Consider the following 21,930-nt stretch of genomic DNA (forward strand, 5'->3'; position numbering starts at 1 on the left):
CCCGCGTGCGAATCACGCGTGATTAAAAAAAAACATGAGCCCGTGGCGCCGAGAAAAACTTTTTTAATTTTTATCATTTTAGCCTAATATTCCGGAAACCAGATATTTCGACTTAGCGGAAGTCTCGCGTATTTTAGACACTAGAGGGCTCGGTGCAAAGAAAATATCTTGATTTCGCAATAACTATGAAAATCAGTTTGGTTGTAAATTTCGGTAATTGTCATACTTATTCTTATTATGTTACTTATGGTACTATTAAATAATATTTTCCTGTTATAATTAAATTTGTATGTCGAAAAATTTCAGAGGCCTTTTTTACCGAAACATTTCCATATTTTTCCAGAAAAAAGGTTTTCATTACGTGATTAACCTAATATTATTCGTAAATTTAAAGTTCGCGGCATTTTTTGCTCATTTTTTCGAATCCAAAAGTCAAACTAGACCTCTAGTCTAGTCTAGAATAAAAACCCTTGAAAAGTAATATATGTTTCAATTTTTGATTTTTCCGATTTGGGGAAACATTTCCCCGAAAATTTGCAAAAGTGTTTCAAATTACAAAATAAGAAATTTAATTTTTTTATAGGAAGGATTCAATTTCTAAAAATAGTAGGACTTTATATGCTATTTAGTTTACTAACTTTATGTATTTAAAAACAAAATCTATACTTTTGTTAGTGAAATAAATCTTTGATTTTCACTTAAAAAATAGCAACTTTTTAACTATTTTACCACAAAAATATACTAGTAGCTAACGATGTTAACAATAACAAAAGTATAGACTAGAATGACTTTGTATAGGAATTTATCCTATAGCTAAATCGAGCAATTGAGTTGCGGGATTTGAAATGGGCAAAATATCAAAATTATAAGATTTTATAGGACTTTTTGGGAATTTTGCTTAAAATATTGGATGTTATAGGACATTTTGAAAATATAGGATTTTAGAGCAGTTATAGGACCTCTGGGGGCCCTGTAGTAATGGTCGATGTTACGGTCCAAGTATAATATCAGGATTAAGCGTTAATTTCACTTTTGTAAGAGTTTAAATTATCAATACTAACTTCAACCAAGAACGTATATAAGGTACAGAGGGCGTCTGAGACTCTGAGTTAGCCGTTAATAGTTGATAAACTCAATTCAAATTGGAACAGTAACGGCATCTGCCGGGAACATTTAATAATTATTATTATTTCTTGATATTATGCTTTTAAATCTGCCTACTGCTTTGCTGTTTAATAAGTAATTAAATGAAATATTTAATTTCAGCTTTAATTAAAGTGCCGTAAACTAAGCCTAACAAAAATTACATAGGTGACCGTAATTATTAGGGATGCACCGATATGGGTACAGCCGATATTAACAAATTTATCTATGATAACAGTAGTGTATGTGATAACATCATTGTAAAAGACGGTTCAGTACACTGTCTTACCATTTTATTCTAATTTTTCATGTAAAAAAGTTTGCAAGAGCATATCCGATTATGTATCTTTTCATTTTACGTGATACATATTTTCTATCACAAATCGAATATCGTTGTTTTTTATTTGTTTACACTCGTAATCCCCTGTCTAAAAAAGGGTATGATCTAGATTCTGAAGTCTGGCGTCCATGGAGCGGCAAAATCAAATAAAATTTTATAAATAGTTAATCGAGAATTTTCTTATTTCTAATTGTTTTTCTGCCTTTTCTGGAAATATTTTTCTAATCCCGGTATCGGCCTCGCTTAAGCCAATATTGGCCCATATCGATATTAGAAAAATAGGCCGATATATCGGTGCATCCCTAGTTATTATTCGATTAGTACTCGGAAGTTAAAAACGACATTACGACTGATCCTAGATAGCGCTTAACTAGAGTTGTAAGTCAGAAATTTTCCGGAAAATGACCAAGGCCTTTTTTCCGAAAAAAAATAAAAGATGTTTTCATTCCATGATTAGTCTAATATCGTTTGCAAATTTAAATAAAGCGGCATTTTCACCTCCTTTTTTCGAACCTAAAAGTAAAACTAAACCTCTAGACTAGTTTAAGCCGAATAACAATGTAACACTATTCATGTTTTGCAGTATGTTTACTGTTATTAGATAGTTTATATCAATAAAAGTTATAAACATTAAAGACCCTCAAAAAGTAATTTATGTTTCATTTTTGTATTTTTCCTATTTGCGGAAAATTTTCCGGAAATTTTTCCGCATTTTATTTTTCCGGAAAATTAACAACTCTAAGCTAAATAGTTAACGAAAAAATGGGTACGTTTGAGGAGTTGAGGGGACCAGAAAGGTAGACTGGTTACGTTCTCAGTAACTTAAATTGGTTCTCCAAGCTATTACGCAGCCAATACCTTGGGCGATAGAATTAAGCTTGAAATTGGTAAATATATCTGTCCATTTTAATTGAAGCGAGGCCCGAAGCGGCCCGTGCAGCGGTTCTAGACTGTGCTCTCTGCAAATGAGAGGTGTCGTCGTCTGGAGAACTCCGTTGCCACGGCAACAACGCCGGAAAATAGATCTAGAAAGTTTTTCCCGCGTTCCGGATCGGTTGACCATCGATTGGTGGAACCCCCCCCCCCCCCCGTAGCTTAACCACTTAGCACTAGCGACGTCTTGCCATGCAATTTTAAAAAGATTCCCGCCCCCCCCCCCTTTGGACAGTAAGAAAAAAAACCCCATTCTTGTATCCAAAAAAAGTACAATTTTCTCCAAGTTTTGAAATTTGAAAATATTTTTATTCGTGTTAATATCAACGAAATTAGTATAGCACGCGATTGTGAGCTTTTTTGTTTTTAAGCTGTAAAATGGCTACGTATTAAATTATTAATTTAAATATTTAAAGGTAATTTCTGTGGCAGTTCACTTATAAAGGTACTAATTTAAAAGAGTTTTTTCGTTTCGACAAACGATCGCTTCCCGTCCTTACAATTTTAAAGATTTTTTTTTCGGATATCCGCCTATCCATGGTTTTTCCCACTTTCGCGCTAATGTCCAGGAGTGTCCAGTAGCCTGGAACCTATAAACGATAATTAGGAATGGTAATTAATAAAAGAGAGATTTCCCAGAAATGAGTCCCGTCACGTACCGGTCCAAGAGAGTCTGTACAGATTGACCATTCCTTTATTTTTGGCTAAAGTGTGGCCTTGACCAACGACCAGATACGCGTTGCCGTCACTGGCCAGTACTCGTCGGACGCTATAAGCGTGACGACACGGAATGACGCTGTGTCCGGCGAATCCGCCGTGACTTTCGGCCAAATGGCCCAGAGTTAAATGCGTTCCGTTGACCACTCCCAAATATTGGTAGCCATCTTCCATCTCGAAATACTCGAAGGCCGCCACGTTCGGCACCGACACGGAGTACGAGTACTCGAAGTTTTGGTTAACTCGGTCATCTCGGCGATAAAACTAGGCAATTAAAGGAATTAATAATTACAAATTTGGCTAAAAATAACGTGAGGCTCACCTTGATTTCCGTTTTGGGGTTTCTGTTACCAGAGTTAGCGTCTGTTTTGGCCAGATAGTGAAAACCGTGTTTCCCGAATGTGGCCAAATGTTTGCTGGCAGTTTCCAATCGCTGAAAGAAGGTGGCGCTCTTGGAAGCCAGATCCCAGATGTAAATGAGAAGACCTGAGCTCGGATCCCTGACGCAGGTGTCCCTAATATTCGTCAGGGCGGAAACGTCGATGGCGACGTAAATTTTCGTAGAAGTTTTCAAGACGTGAACGGACACTGGATCTGCAATTTGAACCGATTACAGACTGAACGAAAAGGAAATTACCTAAACTTACCTTTAAGATTTTCTATAACGACAGCCGGTGTTTCGACCAAACCAGGACCTGATGGATTGACCATCATTTCTATTAAATGGCAGGTGTTGCGCCTCAAAATAGCAACCAGCAGGATCTCGTCCGTCAGAGCTTTTACGTCTCCGTGAACGAAGCCGCTGTAGTTGGCCAAGTACAGAGGTCCTTCGCTAAGTATCCCGTTACCCTTCATATCGGACCACAGCGAAAAAGTACGCGATCCTATTTGGACTGTCGTAATAAGCAGCATCAAACTTTTCTCTACAGTCTCCGCTACAAATCTGCCATTGACGTCCAAGGCGTAGGTGGTCACTGTTGTTTCGTTGCCAGAATGAACTAATCTGAAGCGATCCGGTGCAGATTCAACGGGATATCCGCTGATATTCAATCCTTGGTAATGGTGGACGTGGTCTAAAAAGGCGCCAGAGCGGCTGGCTACATTATCCAAGTAGTTAACGGCCCTATCGATGTCCCGATTGTGTCGCACCAGCTGATACGTCGCCTGATCGGCTTCGTTTCTTAGTTTCAAAACGTCGTCGTGAAAAGACCTGAAGTCCAAACCGGCTAGGTGCCCTCCAACGATCACGTCGTGGACCGTTACGTCCTGGAAGACTAAATCACCCTCGATAACCTGGTCGTTGTTGGTGTACACAACGTGCGACGCCAAATCGGCCAAGTCGACTTGACAAACGCGACCTGTGGTGAAAGATTTTTTAATTTATTATTTCTGACAAGAGTTCAAATCCGTGTAGAAACTTACCAGATGTGCTTAAACCTCCTTGTACTATTAGATCTCCGTCAAAAAGTATCCTTCCGTCGAAAACCACTTTTTCTGGTCGATCCAAATGAACAATTTCGTCTACCAAGTTCATATTATTGACGTGACCATATACGTCATCTTCGAATATAACCATTCCCTAGTTCGATGGGAATAAAATTGGAAAGACTATATTACGCCATATTTCAAAAGTATTATCATTACATATACAAAGACTAAATAGTAAGCCTAAATCTAAGCCTAGTGGTACTTATTCCAAACAGCGTATTGCGTCGTCGTGTACTAAATGAGCCTTTCCAATTTACATAGAACCACGTAGTGGCCAACGCTAAATTTTCTTCTGATAACCAAACTATATTTAACATTCTGCTAACCAGTGGAAAATGCATCAGTTTAGGAGCTACGTTTCTCTACGTAAACTGAAAAAGCCCTTTGCTTATGATAGGCTTATGGTAATACTACGTACGCTACTAACCTCCATGTTTTTATGTCCCGTTATGGTTTGATCTCCGTATACAGCGAACGTATCCAAAAACAAAGATGGAAGGTGGTACTGATGATTCACCAAACCATCGACGTTCAAATGGCTCACGACTGATAACTGGTCGAACTCTTTGACTCCCGAAATGGTTTGAAGTTCTTCGAAAGTTATTAAATTGGAATATAGATTAAATCACCAACACCTGAAGTATTTTTGAGAACCTACCATCGGTGTACAAGAGAATCACATCCTCCGGCCAATCAACTCCGTTAATTTTACCCCTAATCACGATAGTGCCATCGAAAATTGAGCTTTGTTCAAACACAGTCAGACCTTCGAATACCCAAAACGTAATGTCATTATGAATTTTTAAAGTTAGAAAATAATATTAAAATACCTTGAATGGCTACGGGTTGATCAACAAAAACCGAGTGATCCGTTAATTCAATTAACTTAACTCCCGAAACTAATCCACCGACTTTAAAGTTTCCGGGTACCGTAACGATTCCTTTGGGAACCGACACAGCTCCAGCGAATATCCTGGGACCAATTATATCGGAGTCTCTATTTACGAACGCCATATCGACCAAGGCGGCTAATAATTCCAATCCGTTGACGACCCCAACCAACAATTGCCCGTCGACAGTGACCGGTCCGGAAATGGTTTTGGCACCTTCAACGAGCTGTTCGATTCCCATCCCTTTGTGCCAGACTGCCTCGTCGAGCAACGCCTGCAAATTGACACCGTTTATTAAACCGCCAACGTCTACGTCGCCGGAAACGGTCAATATCGGGCCGAAATGCAAGTTGCCGTTCACTACGTTGTTTCGGTCTCTTTTTAACAGGCTGTGGTCGAGGACAGACACGTTCAGGCCATTCACTAAGCCTAACGGGTTGAAATTACCGGAAACGTCCAGTTTACCAAAAGTGTAGCTTCCTGCAGGATAAAAATACAATTTAGTTATTGAATAAGAGCGTCATTACGAATAATTATATTTTGATAGATTACCGAGTACGTTTTGGTCTCCCGTTTTGAGAAATAGTGAATCCCTGAGAACCATTCCGTTGACGAGACCCGCGTCCAAGTTTCCTTGGATGTAAACGTGAGATAAGAATCTATTAACTCCTAGTAGATTTCCTCCAGCGGATTTTTTAAACGCTTCTCGAAATAGCGCGTCGAAGTCCAGTCCATTAAATTTAAGAGCTTCCAAATTTCCTTGCACGGATAAACCATCCGGAAACGTCAACGCGTACGAGAGATCTTGAAATGGGGTCAGTTTCATGACGCGATTTTTCAGGTCGTCAAATTTGTAGCCGTTAATTCCGTTGTTGGTCGTGATGTCTCCTAAAACATTTGTATCGCCTACGAAAATAGAATGGTAAATTAGAACTGGAAAAATTTTATTTTAGAAAAAGCACGCTTACCGAACCAAATGAAAACGTCACCGAAGATGGTTTGAGGTGACGTCAGGGACACGAAATCGGTAGCGAAGGACGAAGCGTCCTTTCCATTTATGAACACCGAATCGAGTTGATCCACTTGATTAGCCAGTCCCAAGGAAAAAGAAGAATACAAGGCTTGAGAAGTGGATAACGTCACTCTTTTGTGTAGAAAATCGTTGATGGGTACGCCATCCAGCGTATCGGAGACAATCAAATCCCCGTCCAACACAATTTCCCTAGCTTTGAAACCATTCAAGAACCGTTTCCCGACAATTATCTGTTCGTCAACAGCGTTTTTAAATACGAAATCGGAAGGAAACTTCAAGCCGTCCAACGTTCCCGTCAACATCAATAGATTGTCCACGGATACGGTATCGTAGCACATCAAAGAACCAGGCATGGTCGAATTGCGAAGCAAATTGACGCGATTGTGATAGAGTTCTACGATATTTACACCATCGACCATATTCTTGCCTAGGTAGTTATTGATAAACGATAAAATGATTGCGTTATAATACTTAATACTTTTCGGATACAAGTAGTTCAAATACCTGTCCCTAAATTCCTGGAAAATTTTAATGGGCCTTTGAAAACTTTCTTTCCTGCGGATAATTGAAATAAAATTTAATTTATTTCCTAAAAAGACGTTTGTAAAGGCGCAATATATTTCTTATCTATCTAAATGGTACCTGTGAGAACTTGGTCCTTTCGGAGATGAAGGAAATCTTCGTGGACGTTAAATCCGTTGAGCATCCCTTTGAGATCGACGGCCGGAGTTATTAAGTGACTCAAGCGCTTCGCGCCCGTTATCTCGATCGAACGGTCGTCCGGAAAGATGAGGTCATCCCTAATAGCCTCTAGATCGACTTCCGAGGGTGAAGAAACCACGAAATGTCTTTCCACAACGACCGGCCCGAAGAAGACGGCGTTTACTCCTTTGGCACTTTCAACAGTCAGCTTAGACGCTTTGTTTACCAGGTCGATCAAATTGACCCCGTCCACTAACCCAGACACCGAAAGATCATTCTCAACACCCATACCGTTTTGGAAGTGAAGTGGAAAGGCTAATGATTCGTCTTTGCTCAGGGTAACGACGTCTTCGGGGAGCTTCAGTCCATCGCACAAGCCCTGGACGTAAACTAGATCTCTAAACGTGACTCGTGAGAAACTCTTCGAGGCCGAGATGGTTGGGTCCGGGGTCCCTTGAATGAACAAGGAATCGGGGAAAAGAAAGTCATCGTATCTTCCTTTGACGAACAGTCCGCCGTCAAATACCGCGTCACGTAACGTTAGATGGTTCAATCGGGTGGGAAGGTTAGCTCTTACTAAGTTTCTACCCAAGGCATTCAAATCAACGCCATTGACGAGACCAGTTACAAGAAGTTTAGACACTAGTGCCGGGAAAAATGCCGTAGGTACTATTTCTAGAGTCTGTTCGAGAGCGATTCTCAGGGTGTTTTCGATGAATGGGTTGACGTCCACTCCGTCTATGACGGTAGCGGTTAAGTACCGTTGTACGTGTAAGGGACTGGTGAAATGAAGTGGACTCCCGAAGACTACCTCATCGGTCAGAGGGATAACTTGGCTCAAATCAACGCCTCCCAGATGGCCATCACCAATGATCATGTTACCGTGAACTTTTAAAGGCGAAGAAAAAGTCGCGATACCTGTAAATATAGATACATCTTAGTAATTACCCACAACGTTGAGAAAAAAACTAACCTTTGTAGACTTGCGGGACTGATGTCAGAAGGACATCGTGAAGTAGATTAATCCCATTAAAAGAGGAGGTGTCCAAATTACCAAGAACTCGCAAATTTCCTTTGACGATGATATTTCCTACTCCAGTTGGCTCTTTATTTAACCTAAGCCATTCAAAAAAGTAAGTTAAACCTAGTCGTCAAACTCAAATTTAGAAGTAATTTATACACCTCAAAGTATTATCCAGCGCCTTATTAACATCGAGAGCTCCGACTAAAGGCATATCCAAGGTGATGAATTTTAGTAATGGGGAAGATACCAGCCCGTGTATCGTTTTATGTCCAGTAATAACCGCGGGAGAGTCCCTCGTGACTACGTCTTCCAATTGACGTTCCAAGTTGACCAATTCGTTCTCCAAAGCCTGCAAAAGACTTTGCAACTCAAACAACCCTTGGCTGAACTCGGCATTTGTTACGGATGGATCCCGCGAGCGAAAAGGAGCCCCGTTTTCCGTTAAATGGCCAGCTTTGACCACCGACTGAGGAAGTTCGACCAGTAACGAGGACAAAACGTGATTGGCCGAGACGCGTTGGTTGGCTCTGACGGCTTGGTTCAAAATGTGACGATAATATTGGGCTTCTTTCTCGTACTTTTGTAACTTTGATTCTAAATCCTCCATGACATCGGACATGACGTTGCTCTTGACTAGGGTCGGGTTAGGCAAGGAACGAGTCTCTCCTTTCACGGAGAAAATGTGGGATTGGCGAGTATCTCGGGAGATGGTAACCAAGTACGCAGTTTGGTTGTAAAAGAAAGACACTACGCTTCCAGCGTTCGGTCGGAAAGACTCTGGTAGGATTCCTTGAGGTACCGCTTCAAAATTTCGCGAAATACTGCGCCAGTTGAAAAGCAAGGTGGGTTCGTGAATATTTTCTGTCAGAACCAGCAGCGCCACGTCATCCCGACACGAGGACGAGTAGAAAACTGACATTTCGGAAACGGCGGCCAAAGATAATCGCTGTTTTGGAATCAAACCGTTCTCGTTCACTTGAAAGAGTATTTGTTGGTAGCTACCCACTAAGATTAAGTACACGTCGTGTCCAATTTTGAAAGTTTCCAAGTCTACGATACCTTGGAGGTACAACCTGAAGTACAAAGTTTTGGTCAGGCATAGATAGGTATATATATATATATATATGTATATATCAAACAAGTTTAAAATTACCTATCAAAGATTGAGAAGTTAGAGTTATCTCTGGAGACAAAAATGACACAGACAGTATCGTTAGCCACTACGACGTATCGATGGCCATTGTAGATTAACGAAACCATGTCTACCGGATAACTAACCCATAATTTGGTTATTGCAATACCATCTTGGTCTATTTTGAAATGTAAAACCAATGTTTAAAATTAAAAGGCCTCATTAAATTTATCACAAAACTACGACCTTGAGTTACGACGGAGGCGTCCTGTGAGAATGGGGCTGCTCTTAAAACCAAGAGTGTGTCTTTACCTTCTAAGGCCGAATAGGAAATCTTTGCTACCGGATCTTCCAATTTAAAAAAGGTTACCTAAACGAAAACGACTTTATGAAAACAGACCTAAATCCTATCAAAAATAATTTTAATACCGGAGTTATCTTATTATGAGTAATGGCGTAAATATGAAAGATGGAGTGAGTTTCTCTGTAGGTGGCAGCTACCAAATGCAGATTTTCTGTTTTATCGCGTCTCGAGACGTAAAAGACGCAGTCTATCAGTTTACCTGTTTAGGTTCAATGGATATTATAGTAATTATCACGATTGATTTGACGTAATTCATTTAAAGCGTCGGCGAAAGTTACCCGGTTCTATGTTGAGGACGGCGAAGGCGCTTTGTATTCGCAAATCGAACGCGATCTTCCCGTTCAAATTACTCTTCCAGATTACGAGGTGTCGATGGAGAATGGCCAGAAGATAGTCGTTGTGATTGTATCGAACGTATCGCCAGCCGGAAACCCCGATTAAGTTTTCGTACAATGGCTCCTCCCGAACCGTGGTAATGAAGGTATCTGGGAAGAGGAAACATTTTAAGAATAATCGTTCGAACTTGGCGGGTTATTAACGCTCACCTTCTCTGTTCGATACACCGGATCCTATCGTATACGCGTGCGTAATTTGAGGATCAGATAATGGTAGCCTTGGAAGTTGACCAGTGTATGGAGGAATTGCTGGCTCGAACGACCGACTTTTCCTGTGAAGAGTGGCGACATCTAGAGCCGCTCGATAGAGACGATCTTTGAATTCTTGATCGATATCGGAATTGTTGAGATTTCCATTCAGGAATTGTTTCAGGCGTTCCTCCATGGGTTGCGGAAGCCACGTAAACACTTCCGGTGGGATGGACGATGGCGTAGTTACTTCAGGCTGCAAAATATTAATTAAAGCCACGAATGTACTCGTTTCAAATGTAAATTAATACATTCATGGGCGTGGATTTCAATAATATTTACCGGTATATCTATGGCTATGGTCGATTTCATTATTAAAACCAATGACCATATTAGGAAAAGCATGTCCGTGGTGATAAACAGTAAATTGTTCGAATGACTGCCTAAAGTTTTTAAATTATTTCCAATGAACTTTGTGGCTGGGAGCGATTTTCCAAGTAACTATACAAAACGTGGTTATTCGGAAGAAGTACCCGTGTGAACTGCGACCGACATTAGATTTTACGGGCTAACTTTAGTTTTTTTCTTGGGGTCAGAGTGTCTCGTTGGTTTTTTCTTATCAGGTACGAAAATGATAAAAAAAAATCTTGGTCTAATTTGGTCTACTACTGTTTCTCAACAAAATTTACAGTGCAGAAACAATATTGGGCTAATTTGGCCTATTTTGTATATTTTAACTTGACTAATGACGCAATTAACTTCGTCCTTTTTTCTATGTTTAAAGAACGTTATAATTGCTCCCCCTTTTTGTATTTCTTTATTGCAATAAAAAAACGCGAAATAAAAAGTCGAATTTTGTATTTGAATTTTCCCTCTTTTTATATTTGGTCACGTGCTTGGTCACGTGCAAGGTATTAGAACCAAAATGGCGCTGCGCTGGAAATCGTGTTTAGCTTTGAGTGTATTAAAAAATAGGTTAAAATTGAATTTTAAAAGGGAAATATCTATAGGAAATGGATTACTTACAAAAGATAGTATGTTATTCTTGGTATTTGATAGATATTTGTTTTAAGTCAATACGGTACATCGTATTTGACTTTTTATATTTAAGCCTTTACCTATTCAATACACTGCATTGCTATCTTTCTTTATCATACCTTTTATTAATTATTTGCTAATTATCAAATAATTAAATCCAAATCATGCACATAATGCTTGCAACGCTAATTATTGTATTTTTTTATAATTTCAACAGTAATACGAGAAGAAAAGGAAGGCGTAACAGTTATTAAAGGGGTTTATGTCAAATCTGATGCTGATGAGAAGGTTCTAAATGTGCATAAAGATACAGGAGCCTGCCCGTTATGCAGGCTTGGAATTAATAATTTATTGCATACAGTAAATACAATTTATACAAATTATTTTATCATTAAATCTTGGTTAAATTAAGGATACAAACATTTCTGCATCCAATTAACAACTAAAAAATGTGTCACTATATTTCTCCATGTATTAATATGACTTAGGAAGAATGACTATATTGAGACAATTTCAAACGCTGCCTTCAATCACCCTCATAAATCCAAATCAGCTCGGTATCTCATTGGTTCTCTAAAACTTCTTCTGACATGGACCATCAGGGTTCAAAAAACCCCAACCCAGTGGTTTTTTTAATTTGGGTGGACTTTTTAATCTAGTTTACCATTTCCATATTTGTATTAGACGATATCAGAAGTAAATGAACCGAAGTTATCGAAATAGCGCTCAGAATCGGATGGCGTTTTCCTTATGAAAATGATGAGAAAATCGAGTCAAATAAAAGCTAATTTCCATTCCGGTCTTTTGACTTGGGAATTGTGGGTATAGATATTTCTATGTATAAAAAATCATTTATAAAAAGAAAAACGTTTTGTTTTTCGGTCTAGGAGGTGAAAATGTAACTTCAACGCCTCCAACATGGGGAGTATAGCAGTCTGATAACTTCGGTTCATTTACTTATGACGATATGTTAAAGTATACAGATACTGCAAAACCGAACCAAAGGACTGGTAGAAGTGCCAAATTATAAGTTTCAAGTTAACAAGTCAGTTAACTTTGTAAAGTTTGCATCACATTACAATTCAGTTTAAGATATCTGTTAAAATTGTCATTGCACATTGAACAAGTCGGTTTTTCATTATAATCTGAAATTTTAAAGTGGGTTTCTTTCTGAGGTGGGTGGGTGGGTCCAAAAAACCCACTATGTTTTTTGTTTTCAAACCCTGGACATGGTTGATTTCCTTTACCCAATCTCCGGGAGGATGTTAATAATAATAATAATCAGCTAGGCTAATACCGAAGACACCACCATAGGCCCAAGTCATCTAACGACTTTTATTGTGTTAAAATCAGGTGGCCAGGTTACAGTGTGTAGGAATGCCACATGAGCCAACAGCTCCCTACACTCACAAATTAATTATTAATTAATGTTAATTCAAACATGACTGCTCCTTGGGAACCCTTTACTTATGAGCAGATATTATGAAAAATATTTAACTGGTAGACTGATAGGAATTTATATTTTCTGCCCTTGCCAGGGAAATTTAGTGGATCAATATATCCTTGTACTAATTATACCTTTATTTTTCAAATCTTTAGGATGTTCTGATATTGTCCCAATTCGTTGATTCATTTGGAGAAATGATTCCTGCGAGTGTAACAAAACTATGCAAAAAACAAGAGATCATTTGTGGCGACCGTATTTTCAAAGCCCAGTTAGCAGGATTGTTACCACCCAGAAAAAGAAATGAAGAGCCTTTACCGGAATGGAGAAAACACAATACGTACTACGAAAAACCTCGCCACATTAAGCACATGGATAATAGGAGAGATTTAAGCGACTTCAAAAAGCCATATTAGCAAAGATTAGCCTTGTACATATTCCAAAATTTGAAATTTTGTAGAGCAAATAAAGCAAATTATTGTTAAAAAAAATTTATTTGTCATTTTGTAAGAGGAGTTTATCATATTCTTGAGAAGTACAGCTTTCTAAATTTTGGAAGGCAATAGTTCTTTTAAGTTCAATAGTTTTAAAGCATTTTATATAACTTCATTTTCATTATTTTTATTTGAAAAACTGATACTATTATTTTCCATTAGACATTTTTTCTACAAACAGGGCTTACGATAACATCTTTTCATCTTGTAGCAACTCAGGAAAGAATAAAAATCACTGGGTATCTACCAAAAAGTTCAACTGTGGTTTATGTAACTCGCACAAATCATTCGTGGCAAAAGCACCGTTGCAAGGCTCTTTGCTCAGATACACGGTGTACGTGTGAACGTAATGTTGTAAAATATGTGTATATGATACAATAGCGTTTCTGGGAATGTTTTCTTCTATTTCTGAAAGTGACGATTAGTTAGACCTGCATTGTTGGATAACATTTGTAATATATTAGAATCTAGTTTACAATATTAATTTTTTTTTACATTAACAACGTTTGTAAGTGCCCAATCTCATTAATTTATCTATAATTTATTATACCTAATGTGTTATTGCCTATGGGGAGGATAATGAGACCAAATATCTATGGCTTATGCTATAAATCCTGACAGGAAGTCACCCTCCCCACCATTTGTAATATGACAATTGTTTGGGGTGACGGTGTACAAATTAATTCTTATAAAACATAGTGCGAAAATGGGGTATTTTTAGGTTTACAACTTTTAAGATGTTATTTTCCCTTAACAACTTAATTTTAAATACAGCGTGTGGATTTGTTGAATCTGATCACTCCCTCTAATTCAAAATAAGATCGAGTTGTGTTAGATTAAAATTAAGATGTTTCGTGGTACATAAAAATGAGATGAAATAATAAAAATATCACGGAAAATTTAAAAATGAATTTTCGTTTTTGTTCTGTGGATTCGTAGATTAACGAAATAAAAAAAAGTGATACTATTTTAAAAACAAAATAAATCTTCCAAGTTTGAAAACTGCCACTTATGGTTACCATAGTGACTACACAAAACATCATACTACTAAATTGATTACACCCAGATACGGAAACTACTAAAAATAAAAATGAAAGAACCACTCCCTTCGTTACCTTAATTAATTAAGTAGAAACAAGGGTGTGAAACCAATCAGGTACAAATTATTATTAATAGCATCTCAATTAAACAATAACTTTTTTTCGTAAATCAAATCAAGAATGAAAATACACTTATTATTCGTACATCATTATTTTCTTTAAACAAAAAATTTATAAAAACTTCGAAATATACAACTTACAAAATCATTCTAAACTAACATTATTAAATGATATAATTAATACAATTAATTTGAGGGTTTACTGTAACAAATAATATCCCTTATTAATTTTTGTGCAACATTGATTTTTTCTATTACTTTTGGTGAAAAGGACTGTCTAAACATTTTATAAAGACATACTAAGTTAGAAATTAAGGTAAGTGCTAATTCTAATGCTCCGAACAAGTAGTTCCTTAAAAAACTAACCAGCCCTTTATTTATATAATTTTCATACCGAAGTTTTTCGTGAAAAATAATTGAACGATGAATTTTTAATGAAGATGTTTTGTCGAATTTTTTGACTAGGCGTAGAAAACCTTTCATATTTAAATATTTTTTGTCGTAAACGTTCTAATCCATGGAACATCAATTTTTTATCTCAACAACCAGGACATTTTATTTCACGCAATAACGTTTAATAATCGAGGTGTAAAAAATGACGGAAAATTTCGGCAATGTCGGTGATACGACCCGAGAGATACAATTTTTACTTAAATTTTAAACCTAATATTTTTTGTTAAGTAAAAACATCCAAGTTAGGCCTAAAATCTTTTTATAATTTTCGCCTTATAAAATGTTTATATTTCGAAAAAGCCACGGAACAAATATTTTCGTTTCCATTTTAGCAAAAAGGGGTTATCAAAAAAGTGGCGGGAGTTTGGAAGGATATTAATATACGCAATGGTTACAACATACCCCATTTCTCATTTACTTCTGACGTTGCCATTCTCAATTTGTTTTTTTTTAGAAAGAACGTAAAACAAAAGATGTTTCGTTTTAAACGAATAAAATAAAAAAAAACCCGTCTTAACTTAAAAATTCAAAGATTCGCTTCTTCTCCCCGTTGTCGACGCTTCAGTTCTAATTTTCCACCTCATAAAAAAAAATGTTCGTCCTCCATTTTTATTCATTAATATCCGGTGACGTAACTCGTGGCGACATGATAAAGGTGGAGAGTTCTTCGTGGATGACGCCTCAAATTATTTCCCTTTATACTTGGTTTTGTGTTAACTTTTGTTTTCCGTGTGTTTTGTAATTGTATTTATTTATTTATTGATTGGTTGATCCTATTTTAAAAAGATTCTGGAGAAATTAATGAAATGTCCGTCGCGTCAGCTTTTTTTTTAAATCTGGAATTTATTTTTTTGTTTTGTTTCTGGGGAGATTTGCGACTAAATTCACAAAGTTTTAGCTCTTTGAAGCAGCTCGTCAATGAAACTCTGCGCAAAGGAAGGGTGGTTGGAAAATAATAGAAAAATACGTTAATTGCTTCCTAAAACGGATTTTTTATTATAAACGTAATATTTGTTTTCCCCAACTTGTGAAGTAGCATTTCCTGTACGCCATAACGTCATCTTCTCTTCCATACTAGCAAGCTTTAAGGAACGATGACAGTGCCGACGACATTATGACATAGGGGAAGTAAGTCTTCACAAGATGTGGAGAAATTAATTTTCACCCACTAACTTTCGTCATAATATTAATTATATAACTAATAAGCGAGTTTCAATAATATCTGACACGTGCGCAGTTAGACGAAAAAGCAAACGTCATACCTCAATGTGACCTCGGTGACCTATGACGTCAGCTTAGGCTTCCCTTTGTTGTGACAAGTACCATCCTGAGAGTTATTTTTAAAGTCGATAGATGGCGGTGCGGTTATTGAAATTCGCTTATTATATAACTAACAATGTAAGTCTATAATATTGTTCCATACATCTATCTTCGGTAAATATTTTACTGAAAGCTATTCAAGCAATTACGTCATCACAGGAAGAAAATGGCCCCCTAGTGAGACGCTGTCAAAGCCAACTAGAAATGCCAGAGCCAGCTGATGCCATTAACAACGACGCCCACTAAGGAGACTGTAGAAATGTTGCATGTGAAATATAGATAGTGTCACACTTATCATAACGTTAAGAAAAAATAGTGCGTAGCGAAATACGTCATGAAGGGCTGTGCGATTAGTTGTTTTAGGCAATCGAGTCGGTTATCGAGTACCAAATTATTTTCATCGAGTATTCGAGTACTTGATTAAGGGGAAACTCTCTTATTCGAGTCGAGTAATTCAGAAAAACCCCCGAGTAATATTTTTAACGAGTCGGGAATTATGAAATTAAATTTAAAAGGAGTATGAAGTAACTTTCAATGCTGAAAAATAATACTTTAATTTAAATGAACCACATTTTCCACAACTTTGTGGGTACCGTTTATTGTCCCCCAAAAAGTGGTAAAAACCCCTCTTTGAACTTTGAAGCAACGAGGATAGAAAAACAAATACTCGGCGAGGTTAGAGAGCAGCTTATTCGAGTAATCGGGTACCCGAATATGCAATTTTTTGGTACTCGGTAATCGACAAGTATTCTCCAATTACTTATTAGAGGTCGAGTTCGACTACTCGACCTCAAAAAAGGCCGAGTACTCGATGATGTTCGAGTACTAGCACTATTATATCACGTAAAATATGGTTTATAAGCTAGTAAATATCCCTAGGAAGTGCCATTTTTACATTTTACATCGTTAGGCGGCGTTATAAACGCAGTAAATGCCCAAGTTGCCCAACCTTCCGCGGTTTACCGTTAAATTCGGTGCCCATTGGCCTCGACTATGCGAAGGTAAGAGTTTCATTTTTATGGCGTAGATGGATATTTTACATTTAAGGTACAGGTGAACTCAAGCGTTTAATATAGTCAAACGAAAAGGAGTTTAATATTTAAATAAGATTTAGAATACGGCCAAAAAATCAATTTCGGTATTATCAAAAGTAGATAATATGTAACGTAAGAGATAAGTATCCTTCTGGAACGTAACACAGAAGTAGCCAACTACTACGTGTAAATGAAACCTGTGCCTTCGCAGGTTTGAGGCAGTTTGCAAGAGAAGCGATATTTCTGCCGGAAGTAGCAAGCCCGCTCAAAATTTACGGGTTTAGACGATGTTAAACGTCAACAGGGTTGCCACAATTTTGTATTTACAACCAATATTTTAGTAAATGTTCCCTATTTGCAACCACTATTAAATTCCCTGACATTTCCTTGATTTTTAGCCTAATTTTTAAAATTCCCCAACATTTCCCGGAGTTTTACACCGATATTAAAATTCCCCGACTTTTCCCAGAGTTTTACACCGATATTAAAATTCCCCGACTTTCCCCAGAGTTTTACACCGATATTAAAATTCCCCGACTTTTCCCGGAGTTTTACACCGATATTAAAATTCCCCGACTTTTCCCGGAGTTTTACATCGATATTAAAATTCCCCGACTTTTCCCGGAGTTTTACACCGATATTAAAATTCCCCGACTTTTCCCGGAGTTTTACACCGATATTAAAATTCCCCGACTTTTCCCGGAGTTTTACACCGATACTAAAATTCCACGACTTTTCCCGGAGTTTTACACCGATATTAAAATTCCCCGACTTTTCTAGGTACTGTGGCAACCCTGGTCAGTATCACACTTCGTGGGAATATTTTAAATTTATAAACCATATTTTTCTAAGTTAATTACATAATAATATTACATAAAATATGTAATATTATTTATTTTTAGTATTGGGATAAATATACTTATTTGTAAGAGAAATATTTATACACTTTTGGTATTAGCAAAAGTGATATAATTACCAAAAGTGTGCAAGTTACTATACTTTCCAATGCTAAAGATTTATTGAATGTCGCTATCGATATAGACCACATAGAAAGCTAGGCTAGGATGGACGATGCACTATTTTTCTGGTTTGGTCTTTCGTACTTTGTATTGTATTAAAACCTAGATAGATGGCAGTAGCGTTTCCGTCGAGTGGCTAAAAATCATAAGGCCTGCTAGCCATCTCCAGTGCTTCCTTAGTTCTCGAAGCCCTCACCAGGTGACATTTCTACTTTTTAACCTCCCCTCTATAATCCCAATTTCTAATTCACTCGAAACATTCATTAAAAAATAAAGTTCGATTGACACACTTTTGGTATTAGCATAAGTCTATAACATTGTTTCATAAGTTTGCCACTTTGGGAATATTTAACTGAGAGCTAGTAACGGAGTGACGTCATCAACAGAATAAAATCTCCCCCTAGCGAGGCGCTGTCAAAGGCTACGTGTGATACGTTAGCAAACAAATGCATGACGGCGACGAAGCCTGTAATGCAGTCTATCTTGTGAATAGCTCTCAGTAAAACTTTTGCATGATAAGAATAGGAAGTGTCACACTTATGTAAAAATTTTATACACTTATGGTATTAGCTATAAACTAAACATAAGATGATAAGATTAAAAAAAATAGACGTATGCAAACCTCAATGGCATCCCTGGATTGTTTGGCATCTGTTAGTTTTTTCTGCGATTAATAAAAGTGAAAAGTTAAAAGATAATTCGAGTACTACAAAAGAGAAGTATTAACTGAAATGAATCATACTCTGAGCCAATCTTTCTTCATGGTATCGGCTTCCATGTCCAGCAATTCGTCTAGGTCTATTTCCACTTCGTACGCGGAGTCATCCTAAGATTAATTAAGAAAGCGCATTAATAACGGTCCCCTTTGTTAATGAGAGAACCTTTCACGAAATAAGTTTAAGTACAACGATAGAGTGAGAGGGGCATCAACCATAAAATGCAATAATATTTTTCCCGCCTGGCGAATAGCCATTAACCTTCGAGAAAAACTAATTAAAATGTCAAGATTTTAGGTTGTAATAACATCGAGCCCGCTCCGGACGACACATGTCGTAAATATTACTACCGCTAAAAACGCTGTTATTGCGTTTAAAGACGATGTACTAGAAGCACTCGCGTTTCTTTGTCATTAATTAAAAACACGCAAATTCAAGCGAATAGTAACGTCAGTATGTGGAAGTAAAATCTATATTCGGAACCGGAAACTCGTCACACTATTTTGTTGGCTAAATAACCGCCAGGTTATTTTGATATCGATAAATACAAATCAAAACGCGTTTGAGGTCTTTCTGTGGGGTCCCAAAATTTTCAAATTTAAATTCCCTGACTTTTTTAAGACCAAATTTAGACTGTTTATAATTTGGTATGACCAAGAATGTATTTATTTATACTCAGGCCGAATATGTCGAGATTATTTTGAGCGTTTCTCCAATCCCACCCGTTGGGGCCCCCAATATGCTCCTCCGTTTTAATAAAATCAAATAATACTGCAATCTCATTGGTTCTTAAAAATTACGTTTTTCGACGCGATTAACGCTGCTGCGATACGGCACGATAAGCATTTCAAGTAGAGGTATGGATTCCCGGCTAGTAACAATAGATAAATACTACTATCAGTTAAAAATTAGATTAGGTAGAACGTGTCACATTTACAACTATTCAGTTGCTTCTGATAGTAATAAATATGGAAGCTTCGAATAACTGGAATTACGTTCGTATAAACAATAATGTGGAATTCAGTTGGGGAATTGTAAGTGAAACTGAAACCTTCGGCCTTTGCAACGATTTTGGGCGTATTCGTGAGATATAAAAATAAACGCCTGAAACGTGCGAGAATGAGCGACACGCGAGGCATTTGCGCTCTGCGGCTGCAAAATCGTCGGAGGCTTCACATCATCAATCACGTCCCTCGCAATTGAACCATTTGTGAATATATCATTTCAGACTGCAATTCTAAATTATCCTTTTTGATCTCTATTCGGAATTTATGAGGCTCTATAGCCCTTAGAAGCATTCTTTATATATTATTAGTATATATTAAAAAAAATATATTTATAAAAAGTCATTCTGAAGGTATTTAAAAGGAACAATTAAAAAAAAAGAATTCTAAAATATGTATATGCATATTTCTAACGAAAAAACTTTAGAAAAGTAATATTTCTAAAGAAAAATTATTGGAAAAAGTAATTCTGAAGTTTTTCTAAAAGAAAACATGTAGAAGTAGTCATTCTGAAGAGTGTCCATAGAAAAATACCTAAATTATTCTAAATTGCTCTAAAGAGGTTCTAAAGCAAATAACTTAAAAATGAACCTACACTGTAAAAATATTCTATAATTAATTTTCTATGAAAACCACTATTGTTTTTACTATAAACATTTTGCATGGGGTTATACGTAATGCTAATCGATACTTCGTAGCGAATAATCATTTGCTACTGACACATTTTCAGTGAATTTCAAAGAAAATTATCTGACATTACTGGTTCATCATGAACTTTTGTAAATAATAATCAGCTAGGCTAATACCAGAAATACATGAACCGAAATTATCAGCGTCCTATTCCTCTAACACGGGAGGCAAGTTCCCCGTTTTCCCCCTCCTTAGTGGCCGGATGTCCTCTTCCCCTTCTCGAAAAGAGAACCTCCTCACTCCCAAGGCGAAGGTTTGAATACGCTACCTGGCGACGGCCGATCGAAACTTTCTCGAAAAACAAAAAACAAAAAATATGATGCTGGGGAAAAATTAGAAGGGTGTCAGTGAAAGAAAAGCTGTGACTATTAGAAGAAACGTTCAAGGAGAGAATAGCTCAAACAAATATCATCGTGATCAGATGTTATTAATTAATGAAGCCAAGTTAACGACTAATAAAAACTAGACTAACTTGACTACGTTAAGAATTATACACAATAATTTTTTGTATTTATTTGTTAAAATAATTGTACTTGTTTCATTTGAAATATAAAACTAAATAGAAACGTAAAGGTAGCCTTACTCGTAAACGAAATCATCATTTTTATTTCTTATTTCTACTAGTTATTTTCTCGTGGTTTATTTCAGTTTCTTCTTCTTCCGTAGCTTTCTGTTTCTTTGGTCTTCCCATATTCTTTGCTACTGCAAGCCTAAATATTTTTATCTGGGTTTCATATATATATTTTCTTATTCTAATACAACTAAGTATTTCTCTGCTCTTTCATACATGAATGATATGTTAAAATTAGCTAAAAAGGTTTTTAATTCATCTACTTTTTCCATTTTGGACAGCTGCTCCAGCTACCGCCTTCCACAGTTCCACTGACCTCTATCAAAAACAAAACATGGCTAAGCCTAGGTTTGCAGACCACGTTTCTCGCTATTTTCTTCGATGAAATAATTTCTCTTAGCCTCACTAGATGGCGGTCTAGTTACCCGTGGTGCATTCGAAATTTTCCCTGTAGTCGCGGGAGGCGGAAAATTAACTAGGCCTCGCTATTTAACCCTCCCCTTTTGCACGGGGAAATTGCCTCCCAACAAAAAGGAGGTCGTTGATAATTTCGGTTCATGTATTTCTGCTAATACTCAAGGCACGACCTTTGAACCAAATCATCTAGCGACTTTCATGCCACGCAAGCCAACAGCTCC

The 21,930-nt window shown here is 37.2% G+C and overlaps 3 protein-coding genes across 4 annotated transcripts in view; 1 reads left to right on the plus strand and 2 right to left on the minus strand.

The window, feature by feature from the left end:
• Nucleotides 1-2,703: 2,703 nt before the first annotated feature.
• Nucleotides 2,704-10,913, minus strand: LOC149934459 (uncharacterized). The gene is made up of 20 exons (XM_090154449.1): nucleotides 10,693-10,913; nucleotides 10,312-10,606; nucleotides 10,045-10,251; nucleotides 9,832-9,965; nucleotides 9,649-9,772; nucleotides 9,424-9,580; nucleotides 8,429-9,343; nucleotides 8,220-8,362; nucleotides 7,187-8,164; nucleotides 7,049-7,099; nucleotides 6,480-6,971; nucleotides 6,064-6,417; nucleotides 5,452-5,991; nucleotides 5,280-5,387; nucleotides 5,049-5,212; nucleotides 4,556-4,712; nucleotides 3,781-4,491; nucleotides 3,456-3,727; nucleotides 3,076-3,397; nucleotides 2,704-3,006 (listed from the first exon to the last, which is right to left on the minus strand). The coding sequence occupies exons 1-20, from the start codon at nucleotides 10,753-10,755 to the stop codon at nucleotides 2,975-2,977; spliced, it is 6,219 nt and encodes a 2,072-aa protein (XP_090010575.1). The 5' UTR covers nucleotides 10,756-10,913; the 3' UTR covers nucleotides 2,704-2,974.
• A 317-nt stretch (nucleotides 10,914-11,230) lies between these two features.
• Nucleotides 11,231-13,307, plus strand: mRpS18A (mitochondrial ribosomal protein S18A). Its single transcript, XM_090153039.1, has 3 exons — nucleotides 11,231-11,384; nucleotides 11,606-11,748; nucleotides 12,988-13,307. Exons 1-3 carry the CDS (start codon nucleotides 11,276-11,278, stop codon nucleotides 13,246-13,248), a joined length of 513 nt encoding a protein of 170 aa, XP_090009165.1. The 5' UTR covers nucleotides 11,231-11,275; the 3' UTR covers nucleotides 13,249-13,307.
• An 8-nt stretch (nucleotides 13,308-13,315) lies between these two features.
• The window catches only part of LOC149934461 (protein phosphatase 1 regulatory subunit 14B), a 90,888-nt gene continuing 82,273 nt past the window's right edge, over nucleotides 13,316-21,930 (minus strand). The window contains exons 3-5 of one of the 2 annotated variants that reach the window (XM_090153042.1): nucleotides 19,054-19,137; nucleotides 18,934-18,975; nucleotides 13,316-15,864 (exon numbers count right to left, since the gene is read on the minus strand). In XM_090153042.1, coding sequence (XP_090009168.1) covers nucleotides 15,823-15,864; nucleotides 18,934-18,975; nucleotides 19,054-19,137 — 168 coding nt within the window. In that variant the 3' untranslated portion in view covers nucleotides 13,316-15,822. The remainder of the gene's footprint in view (nucleotides 15,865-18,933; nucleotides 18,976-19,053; nucleotides 19,138-21,930) is intronic. The other variant, XM_090153040.1, reaches the window with a different exon arrangement.

This window comes from Leiobunum rupestre, chromosome 7 (genome assembly GCF_980474605.1).
Source record: "Leiobunum rupestre chromosome 7, qqLeiRupe1.1.hap1, whole genome shotgun sequence".
NCBI classification, from domain to species: Eukaryota; Metazoa; Arthropoda; class Arachnida; order Opiliones; family Sclerosomatidae; genus Leiobunum; species Leiobunum rupestre.

Excerpts from the sequence above, each read along its gene's own strand:
- LOC149934459 (XM_090154449.1), bottom strand. The coding sequence starts at position 10,755 with ATGCTTTTCCTAATATGGTCATTGGTTTTAATAATGAAATCGACCATA. Across the intron at positions 9,966-10,044 it reads CGTCCTCAACATAGAACCGG|GTAAACTGATAGACTGCGTC; the intron begins GTAACTTTCGCC and ends GAACCTAAACAG. Across the intron at positions 9,773-9,831 it reads CTCATAATAAGATAACTCCG|GTAACCTTTTTTAAATTGGA; the intron begins GTATTAAAATTA and ends GTTTTCGTTTAG.
- mRpS18A (XM_090153039.1), top strand. The coding sequence starts at position 11,276 with ATGGCGCTGCGCTGGAAATCGTGTTTAGCTTTGAGTGTATTAAAAAAT. Across the intron at positions 11,385-11,605 it reads TGGATTACTTACAAAAGATA|TAATACGAGAAGAAAAGGAA; the intron begins GTATGTTATTCT and ends TAATTTCAACAG. Across the intron at positions 11,749-12,987 it reads TTAATAATTTATTGCATACA|GATGTTCTGATATTGTCCCA; the intron begins GTAAATACAATT and ends TCAAATCTTTAG.